Source organism: Vicugna pacos, unplaced genomic scaffold, assembly GCF_048564905.1.
Source record: "Vicugna pacos unplaced genomic scaffold, VicPac4 scaffold_20, whole genome shotgun sequence".
NCBI classification, from domain to species: domain Eukaryota; kingdom Metazoa; phylum Chordata; class Mammalia; order Artiodactyla; family Camelidae; genus Vicugna; species Vicugna pacos.
The window spans coordinates 60,293,160-60,318,406 of record NW_027328741.1 but is presented as its reverse complement, the minus strand read 5'-3'; the positions used below and the strand labels follow the sequence as shown (position 1 = coordinate 60,318,406).

The 25,247-nt window shown below is 46.0% G+C and overlaps 1 protein-coding gene across 2 annotated transcripts in view; it reads left to right on the top strand.

Annotated features, from left to right (window-relative positions):
- Positions 1-25,247, top strand: part of LOC140693775 (uncharacterized) — a 44,860-nt gene that overhangs the window by 18,654 nt on the left and 959 nt on the right. Inside the window, exons 1-7 of one of the 2 annotated variants that reach the window (XM_072957433.1) lie at positions 12,053-12,466; positions 12,931-13,070; positions 18,175-18,362; positions 18,561-18,759; positions 19,356-19,446; positions 20,335-20,451; positions 20,871-21,213. In XM_072957433.1, the coding sequence (XP_072813534.1) occupies positions 12,324-12,466; positions 12,931-13,070; positions 18,175-18,362; positions 18,561-18,759; positions 19,356-19,446; positions 20,335-20,451; positions 20,871-20,940 (948 nt within the window). In that variant the 5' untranslated portion in view covers positions 12,053-12,323 and the 3' untranslated portion in view covers positions 20,941-21,213. Of the gene's footprint in view, positions 12,467-12,930; positions 13,071-18,174; positions 18,363-18,560; positions 18,760-19,355; positions 19,447-20,334; positions 20,452-20,870; positions 24,331-24,479; positions 24,567-24,900; positions 25,061-25,247 lie in introns of those variants that run through there. The other variant, XR_012069473.1, reaches the window with a different exon arrangement.

The window sequence follows — 25,247 nt, the reverse complement described above, 5'->3', positions numbered from 1 at the left end:
TAATCACTGCCTGTCACCTCCTCCCTGAGGATTCTGTGTTCAGAAGCCACTCTGAGCCTTGGGAGAACATTTTTCCTCATGACACTTTTGACTAGAACCCGCGACATCTCTGTCCCTGGTTAACACTCTCTTCAAAGCCGTTTAAATTTTTTGCAGGTTCCTCCACTCTGATGTAAGAATACCCTGTATAACTTCTTGATGCAGCTCCTTAATGAAGATCTTGTGATGGAAACCTAGCCAAAACTGGGATGTATGCACATAGTGACTGCAACTTCAGCACATTGTGAGTTCATAATCAGAGGGGTGGGTGACTCAGGAAAGGCTTTTTTAAGGTAACAAGGGGAAAGTGAAAGGACGCTTGCTGTGTGAGAAAGAAACATCTCGGTCACAGCCAGCAAGACACCTGTGTTCATGATGGGGTGTGGCGAGTGCAGAGTTCTCACAAAGAAAGAAGTGATGTGATGGGAGGGAGGACAGTTGGGTAATTTATTGGGGAGGAAAAAAGTGGGCTGAACATTTCCTGGTTGAACAAGAGGATTGTGACATGACGTGCTTGTATTTTGGAGAGAAGGGTTTTGTGGGGACAGGCCTAGGAGTACGCTGTATGGCTGGGGAGTCAGCACAACAGAGAAACACAGAGAACCGGGCAGACCCCAAGGCCCAAGCTGGGGGAGAGGCTGCCCGCAAATTGGAACCCTGGAAGCTGGTTCTGTCCCTTAGCTGGGGCCTCAGACGTCACTTCACAGCCCAGTCCTGTTGATACAAGAATAAAAAACGTTGGGCATGAGAAGGGCTGTGTCCCAGGCTTTCGTTGAGCCCCTGGGATGTGCCCCACCAGATTTTGTTCTTTGACTTCATGCAGTAAAGAATTCAAGAGCAAGCCAGTGTTGAGTAAAGGTATATATATTCAGACAGATACATTGAAATGCAAGAGAAACGTCACGAGGTGTGGGGGTTTCATGCACAGATTAGAAGTAGGTACACACCCCACAGACAGAAGGTCTGTCTTCTCCAAAGAGGGACAGAGAGTGGTGACCGCGAGGTGGCGCTGTGTTGCTTGTTTTCTTGGGCTTGGTGGTTTCATATGCTAATAAGTAGAAGGACCAGCCTTAGGGCAAGGGGCTAGGATTCCCAGGGAGTTGGCCATTTCCCACCCTTTGACCTTTTGTGGCTATCATTGGGACTGCCATGGTGCCTGGGGCATGTTATTCACCAGGTTACTATTACAATGGATGTTTACTGAAGCTCAAGATCTGCTAGAAGTTAAATCTCTTCATCCTGAGCCTCAAGGCCTATTGGGGGTTGAATCCTTCACCATTTTGATGTCAATTGCTGCGGCCTTCCTTGAATGGCTGTGCTCTTCCCCCTTCCATCCTGTATCACTGTGATGACACAAAGACAGCAAAGGCCGGGCCCTAACCGTGCTCCTGCATTTAACGGCAGGAGGTGTGGTGTGGGCTTATGATGACTCTGAGTGGTGAGAAGGATGTTTCAGATTTTCCCACGTGAGACATGGCGACTTACCAGCAGCCTCCCCAGATTTATCTCACGGGCATTATCGCTTGTGTTGTTATGGAAACAAAAGGCCAGCCAAGAAATAAGAATCACACAGAGGGTTGGAGCACTGAGATTTATTACGCTGGCGGGCTCAGAGGGGTTTCTTTTCCAACGCTCTGAGCACCTCCAAGACGTGCACATGAGGTTTTATAGGGTTAATTACAAGTATGGGGCTAATACCCAATAAGGCTCAAACAACAAAAAGCAAGGAATCAGTACACTGAAGCTTATCAATTTGGAACAGATCACGTTACTGACAACTGTTGACCTTGGATTTTCGGGTTAGCTTATTAGCCCAGTAAACTGACACTAAACTTCAGATTTACCAGGTAGCCCAGCAAAACTTAGATCAGGAAACCGACACTTATCACACTTTGATTTGTGACTTAGCTTGTTAGGCCAGCTGTGGTTTTCCTTCAGTGTCACTTATCTTTTGAATTTCTCTTTTTTTCTTTTTTTTAATATTTAATCCAAATTTAATATCAGGGTTCTTTGGGAAAGAAATTTCTCTTTTTCTTTTCTTTGGTGATCTTTTAGGGGGGCAGTTAATTAGATGTATTTACCTGTTAGTGGAAGCCCTGGGGCTTCAACCCAGGACCCCGTGCACGCTAAGCACACGCTCTACCACCCGCCCCATCATCTTTTCTTTTTGGTTTCGCTGCCAAGAATCCTACAGCTGAATTTCTACTCAGCCTTAACACTTGCCCTGACTTCATGGAATCCATTTTTATGAGTTTACTTCCCCCTGGTTTCATTTAAGTATTGAATCTCCATTTTCTCTTCACTCTCCGTTTTGCCTTTTGTTGTTATGGTTGTTAAGCTGTGTTTAACAGAATTGTTTAAATTCTCTTTTAGCAAGAGGCTGAATGTAAATAAATATGTAAGCAAACAGCACAATTAAATGCTTTTATACATTCTGAGCTGTTTAGTAGTAACTTAAAAACCGAATTGAATATTAAAGTGATAGCATTTTAAAAATATTTTTTAATTTTTCATAAAAATATAGCTGATTTAAAATATGATATTAGTTTCAGGTGTACAATAGATGCTCCATTTATAGTTACTGTAAAACATTGTCTGTATTCCCTGTGTTGTAAGATACATCCCTCTAGCGTGTTTACATTACATGTTGCAGTTTGTATAAGAAAGTTGGGTAACGCAGAGTCTGGAACGTGGCTGTGTATGACTCAGGTTCACGCTCACCCTGCCTGTCAGAGCTCAGGCCTTCACTCCTTTCTGCAGGGGAGCGAGTGGAGGCAGCTCTCATCAGCACTGTCACCACCCTCTGAGTGGCAGTGACAGCAGTGACTGTGTGTGGACGTGCAAATTGTTTTTCCAAGAGCTTTATATGCGTTTCTGCATTTAATAATTAAAGCCCTCCTGTGAGGAAGCGTTTTAAGTTTTTAATGCATAATACATTTTATTTTGATATTGATAGATTTCAAACCTCTGGAAAATTTACAGGAGTAGTACAATAAACGCTTAGATACAGTTCACTTTAAAGGGCACTATTTGGCTTTCTGTGTCTGGCTTATTTTAGCATAAAGTTTCAAGGTTCATCCATAATTGTAGCCTGAATCAGTACTTTATTCTTTTTGCTTGATAATATCCTTTTCCTTTGTTTTCGTTTTTGGTCTATTTAAAAATATTTTCATTGAAGTCTTGTTAGTTTATAATTTTGTGTTAGTTTCTTGTGTACAGCACAACACTTCAGCTAAATAGGAACCTACCTGTATTCATTTTCATCCTCTTTTTAAACATAAGTTACTATAAGATATTAAATATATTCTCCTGTGCTATACAGTATAAACTTGCTGTTTATTCTTTACATACTCAGTATCTGCAAATCTTGAACTCCCAGTTTATTCCTTCCCACACCCTCTCCCCACTGGTAACCATAGTTTGGTTTCTATGTCTCTGTGTCTGTTTCTGTTCTGTAGATAAGTTTATTTTTTTGTTTCTTTCTATTTTTTTTTTTAGAGTCCACATGTGAGCAATCTCATGTGATATTTTCCTTTCTCTTTCTGGCTTACTTCACTTAGAATGACATTCTCCAGGTCCATTGATGTTGCTGCCAATGTCATTATTTTATTATTATTTTATGGCTGAATAGTAGTCTATTGGACAAATATGCTACAACCTCTTTATCCAGTCATCTCTCAGTGGACATTTCGGTTGCTTCCATGTCTTGATATTGTAAATAGTGCTGCTGTGTACATTGGGGTGTAGGTGTCTTTTTCAATTAGGGTTCCTTCTGGATATATGCCCAGGAGTGGGATTGCTGGGTCATCTGGGAGGTCAATTTTATGTCTTTAGAGGAACATCTATACACTTTTCCACAATGGCTCCACCAAACTGTATCCCCACCACAGTGTAGGTGTGTTCCCAATTCTCCGCAGACTTTCCAGTATTTATTGTCAGTGAACTTCTGAATGATGGCTATTCTGACTGGTGAGAGGTGATACTTGATTGCAGTTTTGATTTGCATTTCTCTGATAATGATATTGAATATTTTTTTATGTGGCTACTGGCCATTTGTACGTCTTCATTGGAGAAATGTTTCTTTAGGACTTCTGCCAATTTTTGAATTGAATTGTTTGTTTTTCTTTCTTATTAAGTGTAAAAGCTGTGTACATATTCTGGGAATTAAGCCCCTAGCAGTTTCACTTATTGTAAATATTTTCTCCCATTCCATAGGTTGGTTGTCTTTTTGTTTTGCTTACTGTTTCCATAGCTGTGCAAAAGCTTGTAAGTTTAATTAGATCCCTCTTGTATATTTTTGGTTGTTTTTCTATTGCTTGAGTAGACTGCTCTAGGAAAACATTGCTGAGATGTATGTAAGATGTTTTGCCTATGGTTGCTTCTAAGAGGTTTATAGTGTCTTGTCTACATGTTTAAGTCTTTAACACATTTTGTATTCATTTTTGTATATTCTGTGAGGGAGTAGTCTAACTTCAATGATTTACATGCAGCTGTTAAGTTTTCCCTACACCATTTGCTGAAGAGGCTGTCTTTACTCCATTGTATGTTCTCACCTCCTTTGTCAAAGTTTCAATGACCAAAAGTTTGTGGGCCTATTCTTGGTAATTTTGTTTATCCGTTCATTGATGGATGGATATTGTTAGTAACTTTTGGCTACTCTGAATGATACTGCTATGAATATTGATGTGAAATTTTTTATGAGAATATGTTTTCATTCTGTTGGCTGTACATTTGCCCCGCCATATCTGTAGTTTCCACTACATGAATCCAGATGGTTGATTGTAAAGGGACTCGAACATCCTTGGATTATGGTATCCAGGGTGTGGGGTTCCTGATACCAACCCCCCAAGGATATTGAGAGATGACTCTATATGTAGGAGTGGAATTGCTGAGACATATAACTCTAAGCTTTTGAGGAAATACCAGACTTCTCCAAAGAAGCTGCAACATTGTTCCTTTCCCCTGGCCGCATATGAGGTTTCTCTGCCTCCTGAACGACATTTGTTATTGTCCATGTTTTGGTTATAACCATCCTAGTGGGTGTAAAATGAGATCTCATTTTGTTTTTGAGTTCCCTAGTGATGCTGGGCATCTTTTCATATGATTATTGGCCATTTGTATATCTATTTAAATTCGTGGTAAATTTAAAAATTGGGTGTATTTTTTTGTATTGTTCAGTTGTAAGCATTCGTTATATATCCTGGATACTACTCTCTTATTAGATACATGCTTTGCAAAATTTTTCTTCTATTCTGCACATTGTCCTTTAACTATATTTTTTTAAACATTAAAACAATTTCTTTACAAGGGAGGTAGTTTGATGTAAAGATTTATTTTATTTTTTTGCAAAGCACGCACTCTCTGACTTGAGATACCCTTTTCCCCTGTCATTTCACTTTCTTGATGATGTCCTTTGTAAGAAAAAGGTTTTAGTTTTGATGAAGTCCAGTTTATCTGCTTTTTCCTTCTATCACTTGTGCTCTTGGTTTTGTATCTAGGAAACCAAAGCCTATCCTAGGCCCACAAAGATTTATACTGTGTCTTCTTTTAGAAAGTTTATAGGTTTAATTTTTACATTTCTGTCTGTGATCTATTTTCAATTAATTTTATTTGTTATATAAAATATGGGTGTTCAGATTCCAGATTGATTCTTTTGCCTGCAGATACCCAGCTGTCCCTGAACCATTAGTTGAATAGACTATTCTTTCAATGGAGTGTTTTTGGCCCCCTGGTGGAAAAGTGTCTGTAAATGTAAGTTTTTCCCCGTGGGTTTTTATTGTGTCTCTTAGACTTATTTATCCAAACTTATGTCAGTATCATACTGACTTAGTACTATAGCATTTTAGTACACTTTAAAGTGAGTCCTCCAACTTTACTCTTCTTTTTCAAGGTTGTTTTTGCTGTCCTGGGCCCCTTGCACGTCCATGTGAATTTTGGGATCAGTTTTTCAATTTTGCATAGAAGTCAGCTGGAATTTTGATAGGGATTCCACTGAATATATAGTTCACTTTGAGGATTCTTAACATTTTTAATAATATTGTCAATCATTCCATGAAAATGGGATGTCTTCCATATATGTAGATCTTTTAAAATTTATTCTGGTGATACTTCAAAAAGTTCAATGTACAAATCTTGTAAATTTTTGTTAAATGTATCTCTCACTTTATTTTTAATGCTGTTGTAAATGGAAAGGCTGAATTTCTTATGGGTGGGACTATGTATCAATCTTCTTATTTGTAGAATTCCTTCACAACAAATACCCTTGGTATATATTTGCTACATAAATCTATCCACAACTATTCCCCGCCCCGTGTTATAAGAAACCAAGACCCAAGGTAAGCTACTTGAAAACACCTATGTGGAAGTGAGAAATGAGACCCTTGGGTGGGTCTTTGTGCAGATGATACTGAGAGCTTATTCTGAATGGCTTCTTCTTAATTACTTTTAAACAACCCTTTCAGTGTATTTAGTCAGATACATTAAGATTATGCCCTTTTGATGTGTGGAGTAGCTAAGACTATAATTTTCAAATAAATTCTAGTGAGAGTGTTGTACTTGAAACCTAATTTGCATCAATCTTTGAAGATTTATGTTTCAGGAGCTTTGACTAAAGAACAACTGTCTTTATTCTATAATGAGAACTAAATGCTCAAGCAACATGTAAGAGTTTGAGCAAACTGCCCCCGCCCCGTAGTGCTGGGTGGCTGCAGCTGTAACTGGAGTCAGCACTTACCTCTCCCAGTATGCTTGTGCTGATCTGCTCAAAGTGGTTCGTCCAACAGTTTGTCAGTAGTCTGTTGGACAAAGTCATAAAACATTGATTGAAGGTTGCTAGAATGCAATATATTCTTATTAATATTAAGTAAGCACATATTGAATGCTTACTGTATGATGGAATTGTCCCTCAGCCTCACATGAATATTATTTCTCTTGAAACCTCACATATTTCCTTGTTATTCTCACTTTACAGATAAGGAGACTGAGAATTAGGTCTTCTCTCTTTTGGGAGGAGCTCATTATTAATGATGGGCAGTTGTAAGGAAAAAGATATTGATTCATCATGAGAAAACATTTTTGTGAGAGTCAGCAATGAAGAAGATGAACACTGAAGAAGGTGACCATTGTTCGAGTGAGACAAGCCCTGGGTTGTGCGGAGTCAGCATCCCTGTCCTAGACATGGCACGTGTAGAGCTGCGTGGTGGGTGAGGCGGCGCGGCCGTGCAGGGAAAGCGGATGCTGGGGCCTTAGGCTGTGCTCAGGCCTGGTTGGGCTTTCTCCTAAGGGGAGTGAACCATCATTGACAGATTTTAAGTAGGAGAGTGGGGTGCTCTCATAGTTCATATTTGTCTTCTAGAATGTTTGGAAACATTTAGAAGGCTTGGCAGGAGGTGATGTGATGAGTCAGAGTAGGGTGGCTGCGAGGTGTAGCAGTGTCCAATTTTCAAGTGGTTTTCAGGCCCAGGCTTGTGGCTTAGTAGCCGTGTCAGTTTGAATGACGCACGCAAGGAAGTGAAACAATTTATCTAATCAATTGAAGCAGTGATGTACCCAATTCCCAGGACTATTGTGGAGATCCAGTGAGATACACTGTGCAGTGTGCAGTGTGGTCTCCAGCAGAGAGTCAGTGCTGAGTGAGTGCCAGTGAGTATCTGGTAGGTCAGTTGAGGGTAGTGGGACTCGGAGTCTGAGGATATCTGGTCCCTGAAGGAGGGGTCCATTCACATCTGTGAGTGATGGGCCTGAGTTGGGAGACGCAGGGAGACCTTACCCCCCGACCAGGGGCCCTGGTAAGGACGGCTATGGGAGGAACACCGTGAAGTCAACTCTTTGCATGTGGAGTTGGAGCTGCCTTTGAGACAACTAACTGCAGTGTCACGAGCTTAAAGAGGAGATCTGGGCCCAGGTTGTGCATTTTCCTAAAATCTCAACTCCTAAGGACGCTGAAGTATTGATCACTGAACGTGAAGTCATACTTTAAAGGACAAACGAATAGTAGTATTATCCCTGTCATCAAAGCTCACGTCTATTTATTCATCACTCGCTTTGCTAATTGTGTACTTACAGAGCTCACTTCACCGTCCTCCCGTGGGCTCAGGCTCCACAGAAAAGAGCTGGTGAGACTCCCTCTTTTCTAGAATAAGACACATTTAGCTTGTAGCCTTCTGTACCTCGCCAGACTTAGGATATTAGTTTGTTGGTTTAATTGTATTTTCTGTTGGCCATGTCCTGACAGGAGAGAAATTTTACCTCATGGTCATGTTTCAATTAGCTGTTACTGAGAATTGCTGATCTGATACATAGTGTATGTATTATATTAACTTTGTAGAGTAGTTATCATTTTTCTGTCTTTGCCCGTTAATTTGTTTGCCCCTTCAGTGTTCTATTCTTTTTGGGGCCTTATTTTTTTTTTAATTAAAAAATGTCTGTTAGTAGTTAAAAAAAAAAGCAAAAAAAAAATGCACATGAGAACTAAATTTAGAAAATGTCTAGTGTGTTTTCTGTCTCGGCAATGGAGGGTTCTAGAAACTCCTGAAAACCTTCATTACACAAGTTCCTTAAAACGCTGATTGAGAAATAAAACCTTCCTTCCTCATCTTTCAAGCTGCACAACTCATTGTCAAGAAAGTGAGGGAAAATTCTCAGAAGCCAAGACAAACGAGAAAGCAGGGTTTCTGAGAGATACGTGAGCGTTAGAAGCCGTGGTGTGCTGGTTGGCTCCTGAACTGGTTTTCAGTTGCCTTGACAGGAGGGAAGGATGTGAGCCCCAGGCCTCTCACACTAGGAGTTGGATGGGTGATCATATAATGGGCCAAGCCCATCCTGAGAATCTTGCTTTACTAAAGGGTGAAATAGGAAAAAAAAATTCCTCAAGACAAGAAAGTAAGAAAAGTCAATTTTGGTGGAAGAGGGGAAAAATAACAAATCCAAATTAAGGATATAGTTTAAAGCTGTTCTGGCATGAGAGTGACCACAAACTCCTGGCAGAAAACCACAGCTACTCCTTGATTGATAAGTTGTGTTTTGAATGAATCAGTGAACAGCTATTCCGAAAAAGGCCTCCAGAGTCTTGTGGATCAAGATACTGGACAGCAAACACCTCTCTTCCAAGGTCTCATTCAAATAACCAGAAAGGTTTTAAAGGAAACTAACAATAATCTGAGTTGTATTTATTGACATTACTATATGCTAAGAATTCAGAGGTGACTATGGAGTTGTCTCCTCTTTTATGGACCTTATTTTCTCTTTGGGGAGAAAAATGATATAGTTGGGTATCTTGGTGGAGGGAGGTGTTAGTCTGTTGCAATTAGCCAGGAGAGGAGATTAAGAAAACAGTGAAGGGTGGGTGAACTTTTTAGCTGAGGACAGTCTTGTTCACTTGGCTTTTAATTGCAGGCTCAATGAGCTGTCACTGGAGGGAATAGATCTTACGGAAGATGGACATAGCTCAAGCCTCTTTGGAATGGACAAGTGAACCTGGAAAAAGACAGTCAAATCTGTGCAGACATTAAAGTTCACTTGAACGTGCTGCATCCCTGAGCCAAAGATAGGAAAAATATGCAGCAATTCTTGAGGACAGAAGAGTGGTTTTTAAGGTTCTCCAAGAATGAATCCCATGGAACCGAGATGGCCAGTTGTCAAACTGAGACTTTGTTCTTTGGATGGTGTACCCAGCAAGGGTATTGGCCTTTTATATGTTTCCATTTGTCTTTAATACATGTCTGTTGATGAGGGCATGGGCACAAATGTTTGACACCTTGTCGAGGCGATTTTGGATACCTGCCTAGAAGCACGGGCACAGTTGCGGCTGCTTCATACATCTTGCAGCCCATCCCTTTCCCCGGCTCCGGGATCACGGCAGAGTGATTCCTTGTTGACTTGTCCGTTTCCTCTGTGACATCATAACCCATGAAAAGACCGGAGGATATTAACTTGGCTTTGTTAAATTCAAAGAAACAGATCAAATATGAAGTCAGATTTGTTCTTTCCTATTTCAGTAGTACCATGGAGACGGCAGTTTGGGCAGCTTTTTGTAGTGTCCTGGAGGCTTTCTCTCTCAGCTTCTGGGCGCCTCTGTTGAAAACACTTCATAGCTCTCTGGCCTGCTGGAAAAGCACTCTGCCTGTATTACCCTGAAGATGTGTTCTGTTTATAAACTCATCTCTACTCCTTGGAAAACAACTCAAGAAAAACTCGGTAGGTTTTCCACCAGCCATGGGCAGGGGTGAGGTAAACCGTGTTATTATTTCATAAAATAATAGTAATAATAGTAATAGTAATATTAGTAGTAGTTGTAGTAATAGTAATAATAATAATAATAATAATAATATTAATAGAAGTCTTAAAACAGGACAGAGCACATTGGAGAGAGTCAAAAAATGCTTTCTGGCTTAAATCAAAAGTGATGACTAGTGATTCCATGGCTGCTGTATTTGCTAAGCTAATTACTCCTTTGCTCCATTACACATTTCTTTTATCTGAAAAAGAAATACAAGGAAATGGTTTAAAAAAAACTCAGAGAACAAAAATACACAAGTGAAAGATGTTTTCCCTCATCCTCTGTTCTTTCAGCCCTCTCTGGAGATGCCTCTGTTTACTATCCTTTGGGTGCTTTTCCAGATATGCTTTGCACATTCCCACCTATGTATGTAAATTCCTTTAAAATTTTAGTTATTTTTAACTTAAAGGGGTTTAAATCCTCAAGTGGCATCTGGCCGGGTAATATAACAGAACAAATCTGACTCCATATTAGATTTGTTCCTTTGAATTTAACCCTATGCTCTGTCACCTAGGCTTCATCTTGCTTGTAAAACAATGTTGCCTAGAGCCTGAAATAAACAGGAGACCCTATTCTGAAGGCTCTGACCTTTAAGGATATTTAACACTTTTTCATTCATTAAAAGATAGCAAATTGCAGAATAGAAAATAACGTTTCTTTTGTTGGAGGTTTACAGGGATCTGACCCACGCAGATACCTGCAAGAAGAAAGGATTCTAACAAGAAGGAATTCCTACACTAAGAAGTTTGCACTAACCAAGCACATAGGAAAGGAGCCTGAATTGTGACTTGGGGAGATGGTTTTCCAGGACATTAGATTGCCATCTAGGTCTACAGAAACTTGCTATTCCATGCCCCAACATCTGGTCTCCCAACTTATTGGCCTGTCCTGCACTGAGGAGAATTAATTTCGACTTGGTAACACTCCTATCTACCTAGAAAGCTGGGCACTGGAGCTGAGTGTTATGGAAACAGGCCAGCCAAGACAAAAGCACCAATCGGAGTGTTGGAGTACTCAGAATTATTATGCCGGTGGGCTCAGAGGGGCTTCGGCTCCGAAGTTTTGAGTACCTCCAAGACGTGCACATGAGGTTTTAAAGGCTTAGTTACAGTAAGGGGGCTTAGCCAATAAGGCTCAAAGAACAAAAAGCAAGGAATAAGTACACTGGAGCTTATCAATTTGTAACAGATCACATTACTGACACTTGTTGAGCTTGGAATTACGAGTTAGGTTGTTAGGCCAATAAACTGACACTAAACTTCAGATTTACGAGATAGCCCAGCAGAATTTAGATCAGTAAACTGACACTTATCACACTTAGATTTGTGACTTAGCTTGTTAGCCCAGCTGGACTTTTCCTTCACATGAGGACAGCTCTCCCACACCCAGGGAACTACTGTGAGCCCTTGATGTTTCCACTAGGGTGGGGTATGGTTTACCCAGGAGGGATGGGGACTATGCACCAACACTCAGGCAGTCTGCTCTGTCTGGGGCTCTGATCTTGTACCATCCCGCTCCCCGCCAGCCCAACACCTGGGACAGTGGAGCTAAGGCAGAGATCCTGCCTGCCTGTTTCCCAGCGTGTAAAAGGGGAATATGTGCTCTTCCCAAGGTAGTTCTGAGCGACAACACCTGCGGGTGCTTGGTTCTCAGAGCAACAGAAAACCCAGCTCCGCGTGGGGGCAACGGGTGTGATCTCCCTAGGGTTTCTGCAGAAGCATCGGACGGAGGGTTGGATCACGGTGGTAAAATTGAGCTGCGGGGCTTGAAGGGTAACAGAAGGGTACAGAGGCAGGTCTGCCGCCTAGGGGTGCCCCAGAGGTAAAGCTTTTTTTCTCCAACTCCTCTAAGACCCTCCCTTCTCCAGATCCCTTCCTTCTCTCTGCTCATCCTGTCCATCTGTATCCCTCCAATTTTCCCGTCCTCTCCACCCGCTCCCATCTTCTCCCTCCCTCGCTGTCCCACCTTCTCTCACAGAACCCAGAGAGGATCGCTGGCCCTCCTGCGCATGCGCAGTCAGTGCCAAGTGGTCCGCTGGTTGGGAGCTCCATATCCGAGCCGGGGATCGGGCCCAAAGGCTTCTCAACTACGTCGCCCGGTAGGCCTTTGGTTCCTGCCTGGGGTCGGGGCCTCTGACTGTGGAAGTGCAAGGTGGGGGGCTCCTGGGAAAGGGGTCAGGCGGCTGCGGGAGGGCGGTCCGCCTGTCACAGACCCCAAGGGCGCTAGTCAGCCCGTGTTCAGATGAATTGCTCAGGCCAGACCCCTCTGCCAGCGCCACCTGCCCCGGCGTCCCGGCCACAGTGTCCAGGGCCTGGTGTGCACCTGCCATCTCTCACCCAGCCGGGATCCCCTCAGTCCGCGGCTGGCGTCCCCTTCCCCTCTCCCTCCCGCTAGTCCTCTCCTCCCGGGCTTCCTCTTCTCGTCCGGCGGCCCGTCCCCGCCCCTGGGCGGTCTGTGTCCCGGGCGGGCGGGGTCTGCGGACGCGGACGGGGGCGGGCGCCTGGGACTGTGGCTGGGGCTGTCCTCCGAGCGAGGCTGCAGCCCGCGTCCCCCTCCCCGCTTTCCCTGCCCCGCGACCCCGGGGCTGCCCTGCTCTCCCTTTCCCGCTCCCTGAGGACCAGCTCTGTGGCGTGGGCGCTGCTACCTGGGCTGAAAGCCTCCGGCTCTAACGCCCAGCTTCTCCTGGTGGAGTCGGGAAAAGGGAGCGTCACTGCTAAGCGAGGTTCTGTCTCCCCCCTCCATGTGTCTGCCTCAGGTAAGTACCTTGAACACTTTCAGGTGTTATGATGGCGGTGCTTGTTGATGTCACGTGTTTTTATAGTGAGAGGGATTGCAGTGGTGAAAGCAGGGCTTGGTTCTGTTAAAAATGTGCTGAAGGCATGAGGCTGTGACATCCTCCTTCCTTCCCTCTCCCAGGGTGAAAGGAGTGATCCTCGATTTTCAAAAGATAGTTACAGTCCCTAACTAGCCCAGCCCAGCTATTGTGTGTTAACAGGAACAGCACCACCAGAGGCCTTGGAGACCCAGGCATATTGCAGTCCTAAAGTGCTCCTGGCATAGTTTGGCTTGTTTAGGTTTTTAGTTTTTCTTAAATTGTGGGACAGACTAGTGTATAAACTGAAAAATAATTGTCAAGAAATAATTTTCATAGGACAGTTTTATTGTGATATAGTTCACAAACCATGAATTCCATCCATTTAAATGGTACAATTCAGCAGCTTTTTGCATATTCACAGTGGTGCATCCATTATTATTCCAGAACGTTTTCATCACTTCAGAAAGAGCAGTGGAAATGAATGACCTATCCACCCCTCCCAAGTGGTGGTTCTAAAGAAATTTCTTGGCTATTCCTGACCATAAATTAACTTGTTATATTCCAAGAAAAATCTGGTAGGAATTCTAACCAGAATTGAAATGAATCTGTCTATCAAAACAGGAAGAATTTATACCTTTATGGCATAAACTTCTTCTACCCATGAATATATCTGGGACCCTATCTTTTCATCTGACAAGAGCCTGGCCCATGTGAAGTTCTCACTACTTTTTGGGCTTGTGAATGATGAGATTCTATACATCGTTAGTTGCAACTGTAGCCTTTCACAGAAGAGAAAAGTAACCTCAGTGAAGCAAGTGACTCTCTGATGGTCAGAAAGAGTGACAGCCAGTGCTGGAGTGATCCAGTGGACTTGGTGTTTGCAGCTAGATTTCTCGACCACCTACAGTTAAGGGGATTAGAGAGTTCTTTTATTTTTTCTTAATGGCGTTGCATTTAATTTTACTTATTTTTTAAAATTATTTTTTATTTAAGTGTAGTCAATTTACAATGTTATTTTCAAGTGTGCAGCAGAGATTCAGTTATAAACATATGCATATGTATATATATATGTTTTAGATTGTTTTTAGTATAAATCACTACAAGAAATTGAATATAGTTCCCTGTGTTATGTAGCAGGTCCTTGTCATTTATTTTATATTTACTAATTTGTATCTGTTAATCCCCCCTTTCCTGCCTGCTAAACACAGTTTGCATTCTATGTCCATGTGTCCATTACTAGGAGCACCGTTTTTCCTAGTAATATATGCTCTTTTGCTGCTTTCAGTTTCAGTAATTCCATCTTATCTGTGGGCGCTTTTCTTCTGGTGGCCTTAATGTGGTTTGCACACGTGGTAATAGAGATCTGTATTTGGGAGAACCCCAGGCCTCGTGTAGTCCCTGGTACAGAGTGCCCACTGAATTGATGCTTGAACTGGGAAAAAAGCACAGTAAATGTTGGAATTTCCACTATGGTTGAGAATTCTATAACCTCTTTTGACAAACTTAATATTGGCTGCACCCATTCTGGGTAATTTGGTGGAAATTCATGTTATGGTGGTGAAGAGACGGGGCCTTGTATGCTTCTTCTCTTTCTGTTTTCTAACACTCATTCTCCTGGGCCTTCCAGATCCTCCCCTAGAAGTGCCAGGTCTGGCTTGGTGCTGCACTGAGGCAATATTTGTTAATAAGGCCCTTTCCTCATCTCTTCTGAGCCTCCGGTTTTTTCTCTGCACAATGAGGGCTTAGACTAGATAACTACTTTTCAGTTTCTTTTAAAGCCATGTTTCCTTTGAGAAACAGAAAATGCAAATCTCTCCTCTCAAACCAACCCTTTAGATTTTGAAAAGTCCTCCAAGGAGTGACATAGCTCTTTGTGGAAAATGAATGTGATTGTGATTCCAGGTGACACAGAAAAGACTCTTCAGAGATTGATTGCAGGGAGAGGGCAGGAAAGGGGCAGTATGTCACACTTTCTAGTGTGAGCACTGGAGCAGGGGCTTGGATTTAAATACGGTGTCTGACGTGGCCTCTCTCTAATCTTGTAGAATGTGATAAACTTCTCTACCTCAGTTTCTTGATGTGTCAAGTTGGGGTGATAATATTTTAAGGCTTTTGTGAAACATTATGCACATAAGCCATTTGTGTATGGGTAGAAACAAGACCTGCTAGGGATTCAGAGATTTGTTTAAAAAAAAAAATCTTGTCCATAGCACTCTGTCTGTGTGTATTTAGTAGTTCCTGAAGGGTGAGGGTGAGTCTAAAGTCCATCGTGGGACAGGTGGCCCATGGTTCTCTGTGCCCCTGAATGCCCCCTCCTCCCCAGTCCTCTTCCTCAGTCCAGGATGAAGTTCCCTAGTAGATTTACTCAGAGGTCTTGTGAAAATGGCTATTCATTTTATTGTTTCACCAAGAAGGGCTGCCATCATGACCTCAGCCCTCCCCGGCTGCCACACCAACCCGGATCCCACCCCGGTCCATGTCCACTGGCCCCGCCAACGGCGCTGCCGTACGTTTACCGTCTGTGAGACGCCGCCCCAGAAAGGATGTCGGCCGCCGACTGACGCGGCCAGAACTAGTGGCCCGGCCAAGCAAGCCGCCATCCCCAGCAGCAAACACCGCCATGGCCCCGGGCAGCTGCACACTTCCGGAGCCCGCTGCCTGCCCCAGAAGCGCACGCCAGCCCGCGAGGAGCGCGGCGTCTTTATCCATGGCAACGCCGCGGGGCCCTCCCCTAGCGCTTGCGTCTGCGTCCTCCCGAGGCTAGACGTGCAAGGGCAGAACTTTCGGAGCCAATGGGAGCAAGGGCGCGGCCAGGACGGGGGTGGGGGGAGGCTTATGGGGCAGCTGGGCGGGGCCGGGGCGGGCGGGGCTGCGCGGAGGTCCTCAGCTGCAGGTGGCACCGGCCGGAGGCTGGGGCAATGCTGCCAACAGTGGGCGCGGCGGCGGGGCAGCGGGGCGGGGGCACCCTCACCTGTCTGTGTGCGGGGCTCAGCCTGGGCTCCGCGGCCTCCGCTTGCACCGGAAGTGGACCCAGGCTACCTGTGGGCAAGATAGAGGACTGAGCCCAGGCAGGCACGGCTGGCCAGGTAGGGCACCTGAAGTGCAGATCCGCCAGGCCGGCTGCCGGCCTTGAATACGCGCTGCTAGGCAGTTTCCAAGAAGACGGGATCTGTCCCAAGAGGGGAGGTAGGGCAGGGTGCCAGATGCCTGGTTGGGTGCGGTCTTACAGGAGAGCCACGTTGAGAGGGTGCAGAGCAGCCCCTGTGTTGGCGGGGCTAGGAATTTGGGGTATAGGGTGGGGATGATGTGTGCCATTCCCTGTGGTCTCCCAAAGAACTCGCACCCCCAAGCAAAGGACCCTGCTCCCTCCACCCTTCACTGCATCCCCTGCCTTCCCCATCACCACCGCCCCTGCCCCCGGAGTGTCCCATGACCTCTCCCCACACCAGGCACCGTCCCTGTTACAGGTACTTATCTCCTGGTGGTTCCAGCCCAAGGGTGGGGGCTGTATCTAACCAGTTAGGATGCCTGGAGCCTTTGTATGAAGCCTCAGACTATAATGCAGGCGTGCACAGAGGCCCCTCAAACAGGATTCCCTGCATTCCCTCCCCACCACGCACCCACAGCGCAGCTGCCACACCAGGCCAAGCCTGCAGGAGGACCGCTGTTCCCTCTCCTCCTGTCCCTGATCAAGAGTGCACCGCCCACACTGCTGGGTATTTAGTGGGCCTTAGAAGAGCAGCTGGTATTTTCATGGACAAATATTTGCTCTTTTGGGAAGAGTTGAGTGCAAAGGGATGTAGGGTATGCCTTTTCTGTTGTCCTGGAACTGGTGACTAGGATGCAAACTTAAGTCAAAGCAGTTTTTAGAGAGAGCCGCAATATATCTTACCCAAAGATCACTGTTCCCCTACAAAGGCAACACCACCTGGCGGGTGGGGTCCTGGTCCCTCTTTCTGGAGGTTGGGCTTTGCACCCTCCAGCTGGGACAGAGCCCGAAACAGCTCTGAACACGCTCCAACAGGCTTTCCCAGCACAAACTGCCTTTATTTTGAATCTGGCTGAAGGAAGCAGCTGAGAAATCTGGGTAAATCTTCCTGGGTGTAACCATGCCTTTTGTGCTGAATGAAAGAGCGGCTCTCCACATGCTAACAGCTTAGAACTGAATGTGTGTCGAAGCCTTCATGCATGTAGCATGTTGGGAACAGCGTTTCATGGTGAGGGGAACTCTATAACTTACATGTGTATGGGGAAGCCCTCACTCCAACAGGGTTTTCCTGCACAAACTGCCTTTATTTCGAAATTGGCTCTTGCTGAGAAATCTTGGTAAGTGTTCTTAAGTGTAGCCATGCCCATTATGCAGGATGAAAGAGCGGCTCTACACTTTTTCACATCTCAGAAATGAATGTGTGTTGAAGCCGTCATTCATGTAGCGTGTTGGGAACACAGAATTTAGTGGTGAGAACTATGTAAATTACATGTCTATGATGAAGCACTCTCTCGAGCCGGGTATTCAAGTGCATACTGCCTTTATTTCGAAACTGGCTTCTCAGAAGCCCGTGGTCTCCACTGCAGGTCTGTCTCCAAACCCAGGGCCAGCATGGTAACTCTGCTCCCCCTGTCTATTCTGGAAGTTCTAGGTGTCCTCCATGGCCCTTCCACCATTATGTTTTTGGAAAACCCCGCAGATGGAATGGGCCTGAGAACAGGAGAGCTGGATGCCAGAAGCCACTGCCCAGTGTGAGGCTCCTGGGAGGGGCATCTCCTCTCCGTGGGCTCTGATCTAACCTCCCCTCTCCCCCACCCCCACCCCTCTCCTCCTGCATTTCCTGATTGATCCCTGGATAATGGTCCATACCAGGAATGACCTGGGAGAGGTTTTATGAGTCTTTAAGTGGGAAAAAAAAAGAAATCTTTAGACAAGTTACTGAAAGTAACTTCCAGCTTTACCGGGAAAGACCTCATTCCAATGTTTAAGGCTAGTTGACAGGGTGTCAAATTGCTTAACCACTCACATCTGAGCAAGTGCTACCTCTCTCTCCAGCTCCCCGCAGCATCCACCTGTGGCAACTTGGCCAAAAGAAGGCAAGAAAGCTCTTTCCCCTCGCCAGCACCAGCGTGGCTTTGGAGTCAGTGGAGGCTGAGAGAAAGAGCCCCGCCCTGAGGTTTGAGGGGCCTCCAGCCACAGCCAGAGGAGCGGGGGTTTTCAGAGTGGCCCAGCAGGGAAACCAGGCAAGGCCACCTGGCCCAAGTCTTCCCTGCCCAGAGAGCCCCATGAACTGCTTTGGGCCACACTCCCCGTTTGGGCCCCCTGCAAAAAGATACCACGGGAGCCACACCTGAGAAGGCAGAAGGACAGCCCTTTAGCCTGGGGTCCCAGCAGGTGTGTCCTGTGAGACCTGTGGCCACATAAGTTCCTTGTCTCTCCAGGTCACTGAAGGGACTGTGCTGGGCATCTTGGTGGTCAGGGACATGGGAACACCTCTAAACTCTGAAGAAGGACAGAGAGACTCTTCCTGGAAGCAAGGATTCCAGGGAGACACCTTGCCCAGAACTGGGGGACTGTGTCCTGAGCAGACCCCTGGGAGGCAATGTGGGGCTGTGGGGTCCTCTTCTGAGAAGGGAGCAGGTGAGTTTTCCGGGGGTGGGGTCCTGCTTTGTCCAGATATGTCCTTGTGTAAGACTCATTTACAAACACCTCCAAGTCCACCTAGGGGTGGCCCCAGAGGTGGGGGTAGAGGAGGAGAGTGAAGGGTGCAGACTTAGGGCCCCCTGAGCCACCCAGGGAGCCAAGGGTCAGTGGGAACATCTTGGGAGTCTAGTGCAGGGGTGGAGGACGAGCACTAAGAACATGCCAAGTCATGCAATAAAGTGACCCGTGACCACGAGACACAGGTGGCCGTACACCAAAAGAGGCAGATAGAAATTTAGACCCAGGATCTGAGAACCTTGAGAGGGGCTGTAGGGTCCCAGGAACCCTCAGGAACAGCTCTTCTAGGGGCACAGACATCCCAATACACACATTTCTCATGGAAGCTTTTTGGGGTGCAGAGTGAGTTACCAGGATCCTGAACTTAGTATGGAATCACGGTTCCTGGCAATAAATTGCTGTCATTTGTCCCTGGACATGCACAGGGGAGCTGACTGCTGTGGGGGTCACTTCAGGACTAGAATCTTCTGGTGTCTGCTCTGTGACCACAGAAACCCAGGGGGATTTCTCAACAGGAGAACCTGGAGACCATGCCTGCAAGGACCACCCTCATGGGATGGCCAAGGAGCTCGTGGTACCCAGGTCACCAAGTGACGAAGTTGTGAGGTTGCCTGGGGAATCGTGGGGGCATGTAGATTTCTGAGGTCAGCACGTGGGCCCAGCACTGCTGGATGGTCTGCACAAAGAGGGGCCTGCCCTCCTGATGATGGCTCTTAACACCTGCAGGGAAACTGCTCCCAGGGCTCCTGGAGGTCCATATTGAGAGTGTCCTGCCAGCCTTGTGGGGTCACCTTCCCCTGATGCAGAAGCAGACCTCTCTCCCTTGAGGCCCAGGGGACACCTGGCTCAGGTGCCACCTGTGTGCCCTGGACACGCAGAGCCCCAGAGCTCTGGCACAGCCTGGGGTGTGGTGGTGTCCGGGCAAGAAAGGCCCTGGGAAGGGGGTCATTCAAGGGCAGAGGCCACTCTGCAGGGATGCTGGACCTGGCAGCAATGCACTGCTTCAGTACTCCCTTGGGTTGGGTCTCCAACCTGTGGGATGGAAGGGCCACTCCTTCCTGTGTTGCAGTCGGGGGAACTAGATCCATCGTCAAGGTCAGCCCTGAAAATGGAGGCTGCGCTACCTCCATTCCTGGAAAGAAAATCAGTCCCCTCCAGTCCAGGTGATTCAGAAAGTCATTCAGCAATGTTCGGGGCCCCCACTTTAGGCTTTGAATTAGAGCTGAGCGGCTTAGGAGGCCAGATCCCTGACCGTGGCTCCAGGAGCAGGTTTTCTGCTGGGGGACAGGATCCTCACAAACACCTGTGTCTTTGTGGGACACTCCCCTCTGACAAGCTGGGAGGCAGGGTGCAGTTGTGGGAAATCGTGTTTACATGAGCAGAGGGCCACCATGTGGTGGGGGCACAGGAGACTGTGAGAATGAGTCCCACAGCCTTTCTGGAATCAAAAAACTGGCAAATGTGAAAAAGTGCATAATTTGTTTTATTGAACAGGCTGCTTATGTACGTTTGGAGGACCAGGTTCAATGACTCAGCATCCCTCCAGGACAATAGCCTCAAGAGAAGAACAGACAGAGCAGGAGGAGATCTGGGGTTTCTCCCAGGAATGAGGTGGAACAGGGATTTCTGCAGATTTGCAAGGAGTCCCCGACCACTGAGCATGGGGTTACAGCCCCACGAGACCCCTGTCATGTTTGGCTTGGGCTCTGGTTCTGGCCTGCTCATGTATTCTTCCAGCAGAGTTCCAGAAACTCAGAGGGTGGACTTAGAGGGGCTGCGTTTGGAACCTAGTGAGGAGTTGGAGGGTCCTTTATATTGAGTCCCTTCATCCTAATCACCGTAGCTGAAGCCCAACACCCCCCAGGCCCCCATGGTTGCCGTGGAGGGAGAACAAGCCTGGCAGGCGACCTAGGGGTCCCACTACTGTGTCCTTCCCTTGTCTTCGTTCCCTTTCACCCCGGAAGGTGTGATTGTCTCGTGTCATGGTGGCCTCCACAATGTCCCTCCCAGTAATCTCTCTTCTCCATCAGGTGGGGTTCCCAACCCCGCTCAGCCTTCTCTGCATGGATGCTGAAGGACCAGGCCCACCTGAAGTTCTGAGCTCGAGCAGTAAGGTGGAAACAAAGAAACCAATGGAAAAAAGAAGCAAGTGATTGTGGCAAAGCTCCCCACCACAGAGAAGCTGCCCTGAGTGGAAGGGAGAGTGTGGGCATGCCCGTTTGTTTCCTATCTCCCAGTGCTCTTAGCTTTCTTATTGCCTACCTGCATGGTTACAACAAAATGATCTGCAAAACTGAAAATATTTACTCTCTTGCTTTTACAGAAAAGGCTGGCCAGCCTCTGGTCCGGTACCAGGCAAGAGATTGGAGTTCCTTTCCAGTTTGGAAACATCTTGGCAGGCCCAGGTTTGCAAAGGTCTTTAAGAGTAGTTACGGAGTTTTGCTTTTAAACTTTTTTACGGCTGTATATACTTGTGAGATGTGGTTGTGATGTATAATTCTGAGCCGGGATTTTCTCAAACTGTTTCTCACTTCTTATACCAGACATTCCTAAATTCCAAGTGGAACTGCATATTAAGGAAGCCATGGAATTTAGCAAAAGGATACAGATCTCATTTCCTTTTAAGCATCGGTGTACCTCCATCATGGCAGTATTTGTTATGTGTTATTGATAGGGGAACTAAGTAGTAAACAGATTAATAGAAAATAGGGGATTTTAGGTACACAGGTTCATCTTTTCAACATTGTTTGTAATATTTGCAGTTTAAGATGACCATTCCTGAGAAACAGGCAGCCTCTTAGAATGAAATAGCATTTCCTCTGAACCATAATTAATTTTTATTTTGTAGACAGCAGGAAGGGTAATAACACGTCACACATTTGGGGACGTCAAAGAGAAAATGTAACTTTCTGGGAGCGCACTCCCCCGCCTCCCCCTGCCCTTTTTACTGTCCCATTCTCCCTGGAAGGCTCTTTCTTATCTTCTGCTCATGGCTCCAGTAACTCTTTCTTCCTCCTTGTTCCTCAGCTGGTAAGGTTAGTTTTCTACTTTGAACAAGCAAACAAGCCAACAGAAGAGAAATTTCACAAGCAACTCCCAGCACATCCGCTCGCCTTCTGATGTCTGTGACCTCACTCTCGGTGCCCCACCGCTTATTAAAAGTGGCATCGAAAGCCAGTTCCTCCAAAAGTCCCCGAGGCCCCATCCCTCCCATCTTCTCTGGGTTGTCACTCCCAAAACCATCCTCTCTTTCACTGCCTCATCTATTTTGTTCTCCTGCTAGTTGGCACCATCAGTATATAAATGTCCATCCTCTTAAACCAACAGCACTCCTTGACCCTAATTCACCCCCACCAATTGCCACCCTGTGTCTTTGCAGCAAATCTTTAAGGAGTTGTTTAAACTCACTGTCTGCATCTTCTCTTGAGCCATCCCCTTTTACACCCATTCTGGCTTTTCGCCTGATCCCTCGCTCTATGGAAACTGCCCTGTCAAGGCCATCAGTGACCCCATGTTGCTAAATATAGTGGTCAATTTTGACTCCTCATCATGCTTGGCCCCTCGGCAGCATTTGACCCAGCTCTTCCATCCCTCCTACCCCGTGTTCCTGCTTCACTCAACCCCCAGCCCATCTCTCTGTCTGTTTCTGCTTTTGGCCTGCTGGCTGGTCCTTTGCCAATGTCTCCTGTTTTTTCCAAACATATACTGTGGGTGTTCCCCAGGGTGGGTTCCTGGGCCTCTCCTCTCTCTCTCTGCTATTCCTTTGGTGGAAGCAACCCAGCCTTGGAAATTGGCATGCCATCAATTTCTCGATTTCTCCAAAATTCCCTGATTTCCCCTTTCCATCTGAGCCTTTATCCCTGAGACTCACATCACATTCTTTTCCTTTCATTCATCTTGCTTTCACATTCATACATATGTTCTACTATGAAATTACTTTTCCAAATTTTGAATCAGTACATATATATCATGTAAAATGCTCAAATATGTATTATTTCCACTAAGATGCTAATTCTACCTTAGAACATTTCTGCACTTCTGTATTTATGTGAATAAAGCGAATAGTATTTCTACAAGCCTCATAGTTAAACACTGTTAGTTTGGGGCTATTATGTAACATGAAATAATGGTACATCAACATAGTCGTTTTTCATTTATTTTTATGTAACACCGAGATGAGGTTTTTGCCCTGAAGACTGGTTTTATTGAAATTTTACCTACGTTACGGACAGTCAGTTTATGTGAAAGCCCTCATTTCTCCCCTTTTTGATATATGCTCCATTTGGCTATATATAACATATAACTTGGCATGAAACAAAATTCCCAAATCATTCACATAATACAATTAATATGTTTAATTATATTTTTTAAATGTTAAAAAGAAAAAGAAAACAGATTCCTCTACCTATTAGGCACTTCTGTGGCAATATGTAACACACCCCTTAACCATGACATTGAAGAACTGAGCTGATACCAGCCCCTTTCCACCTGCTCAGCCCCACCTTTTCCCATCCCCTTTCCCATCCGGAGAGGACATCCCTCCCATTGTCCAGGCCCAGATGTTGGAACCATGTCCTTTCTCTCTCTTTCTTTTACACTCACAGACAGCAAATCCAGCTTGTTAGAAAATTCTGGATATTCTGTCTTAATTAAATACCTGCTCTCTGCTCCCCGCCCTCCTAAGAGCCACCTTCAGCCTTTCCTGGATACCAATAGCCTTCTGTTTCCATCTTTGCTTTCCTACAATCTCTCATCCACACAGAGTCAGAGGGAGCCTGTAAAAACATACATTGGGGGTGGTGGGTGTTGCTCAGTGGTAGGGCGCATGCTTAGTATGCTTGAGATCCTGGGTTCAATCACCAGCACATTCATTAAAATAAATAAATTACTTCCCCCCAAAAAACACAAACACAAAAGCATAAGTTGGACTACATCACCCCTCCCCTCAAAACTCACTAAACGGGTCACCATGTCATTAGGAGCCAAAGTCGTCACAAAGGCCTCAGGACCCGGCGTGCTCTGCCTCTCTGCCCACACTCTCCCCCTCACTCTGGGGGCCTCTGGCTCCGGCTCTTCCTTCTTCCTCCGGATCTATTCTGCTTCAAGTTCATTACTCCGTGAGATCTGCCAGGATTGCCTTATTCTCTCCTGCCTGCCTCCCACCCCACCGCCATCACCCGAGTTTGCTCATATCACTCTTTTTTAAAAATTTTTCCAAACTCTTGCTACCCCAACATGCTGCCTGTTTCCTCTGCTAAAATTCTGAGCCCCCAGTGATGGGGAGTCATGTCTATTTTGTTGACTGATAAAGCCCGAGAGCCTTGGGAACGGTCTAGTTAGGAGATTCCCGTATGTAGTAGGAGCTTATACACATTTGCTGAATGAATGTAGATGCCCTGGTCCAATCCGATGGAGCACTTCTGTGACGTGCTCAAAGAATAACTCTCCTTTCCACCTGAGAGGGGGTGACAACTTCCCTGCTGATTAAAGGCAAGAATTTTTTGCTTTATGCTGTTAACCTTAGGCGGGGAGACTGGGGGATCTTCATATATATTTTTAAATTTGGTTCACTCTGCAGTTGGTCTTTGGTCTCTGTATAATTTTGAGAAACTCTTTATAAGTGATCATTCTTTGATCAGATTGAACAGGTTCCAGGGGGAAGGACCAAGCCTGTCCCATCAGCCATCCTATGTGTCTTGTCCTGGGACCCAGTGGATGCTCAGCATGTAAGTGAACCAACAGGAGTGAGTGAAGAGATGGGAGCATCTCATTATTGTGGCGGATCTCTGTCCAATGCCTTGAGATTTGGGGAAGGGTTTACGAGTGCAGAAGGGAGAGGTCAGGTCCTCTGTGCTTTTCCTGAGTGCCCTGGCCTTACCCATTCCCCCAGCCCCCTCTGGGCAGCCAAGCCAAGGAGCTGGGCCACCAGGGGTTGTGCTGATCAATAATCCACCTTCACCCCAATTCCGGGGGTAGGTACACATGGTTGTAGACACTGGAGTCAGGTCCTTGGAGGAATTCCTCACCGAACTATGTTTTGGACCTTTTATTTTTCTCTAGAACCTCCAGCTGAAGAAGATTGTCTTAGACACATGAAAGTTGAGGACACCTTCTGTCCCCTCGCAACCCAGGTGGGCCTGGGAGTCTGCTTTTTCTATAGCCGATGGGCTCGTGTTGATTTGGGCATCCCTGTGCCTGAATTCCTGCAGTACACTCGGTGGTAAGGATGGGGGTGCCTGGCAGGGAGGGAAGCGGGTTGGGAGACTGTACAGCTGGGCTGATGTTAACCTGGGGTGAGCGGGAGCTTGCTGATGCATGGCATCTCGGGGCAGGGAACTCTCCACACTCAAGAGGGGTTCCCACTCCCGCAGGGTCCCTTTGATCAGGGTGCTGGGCTGTCAGGGGAC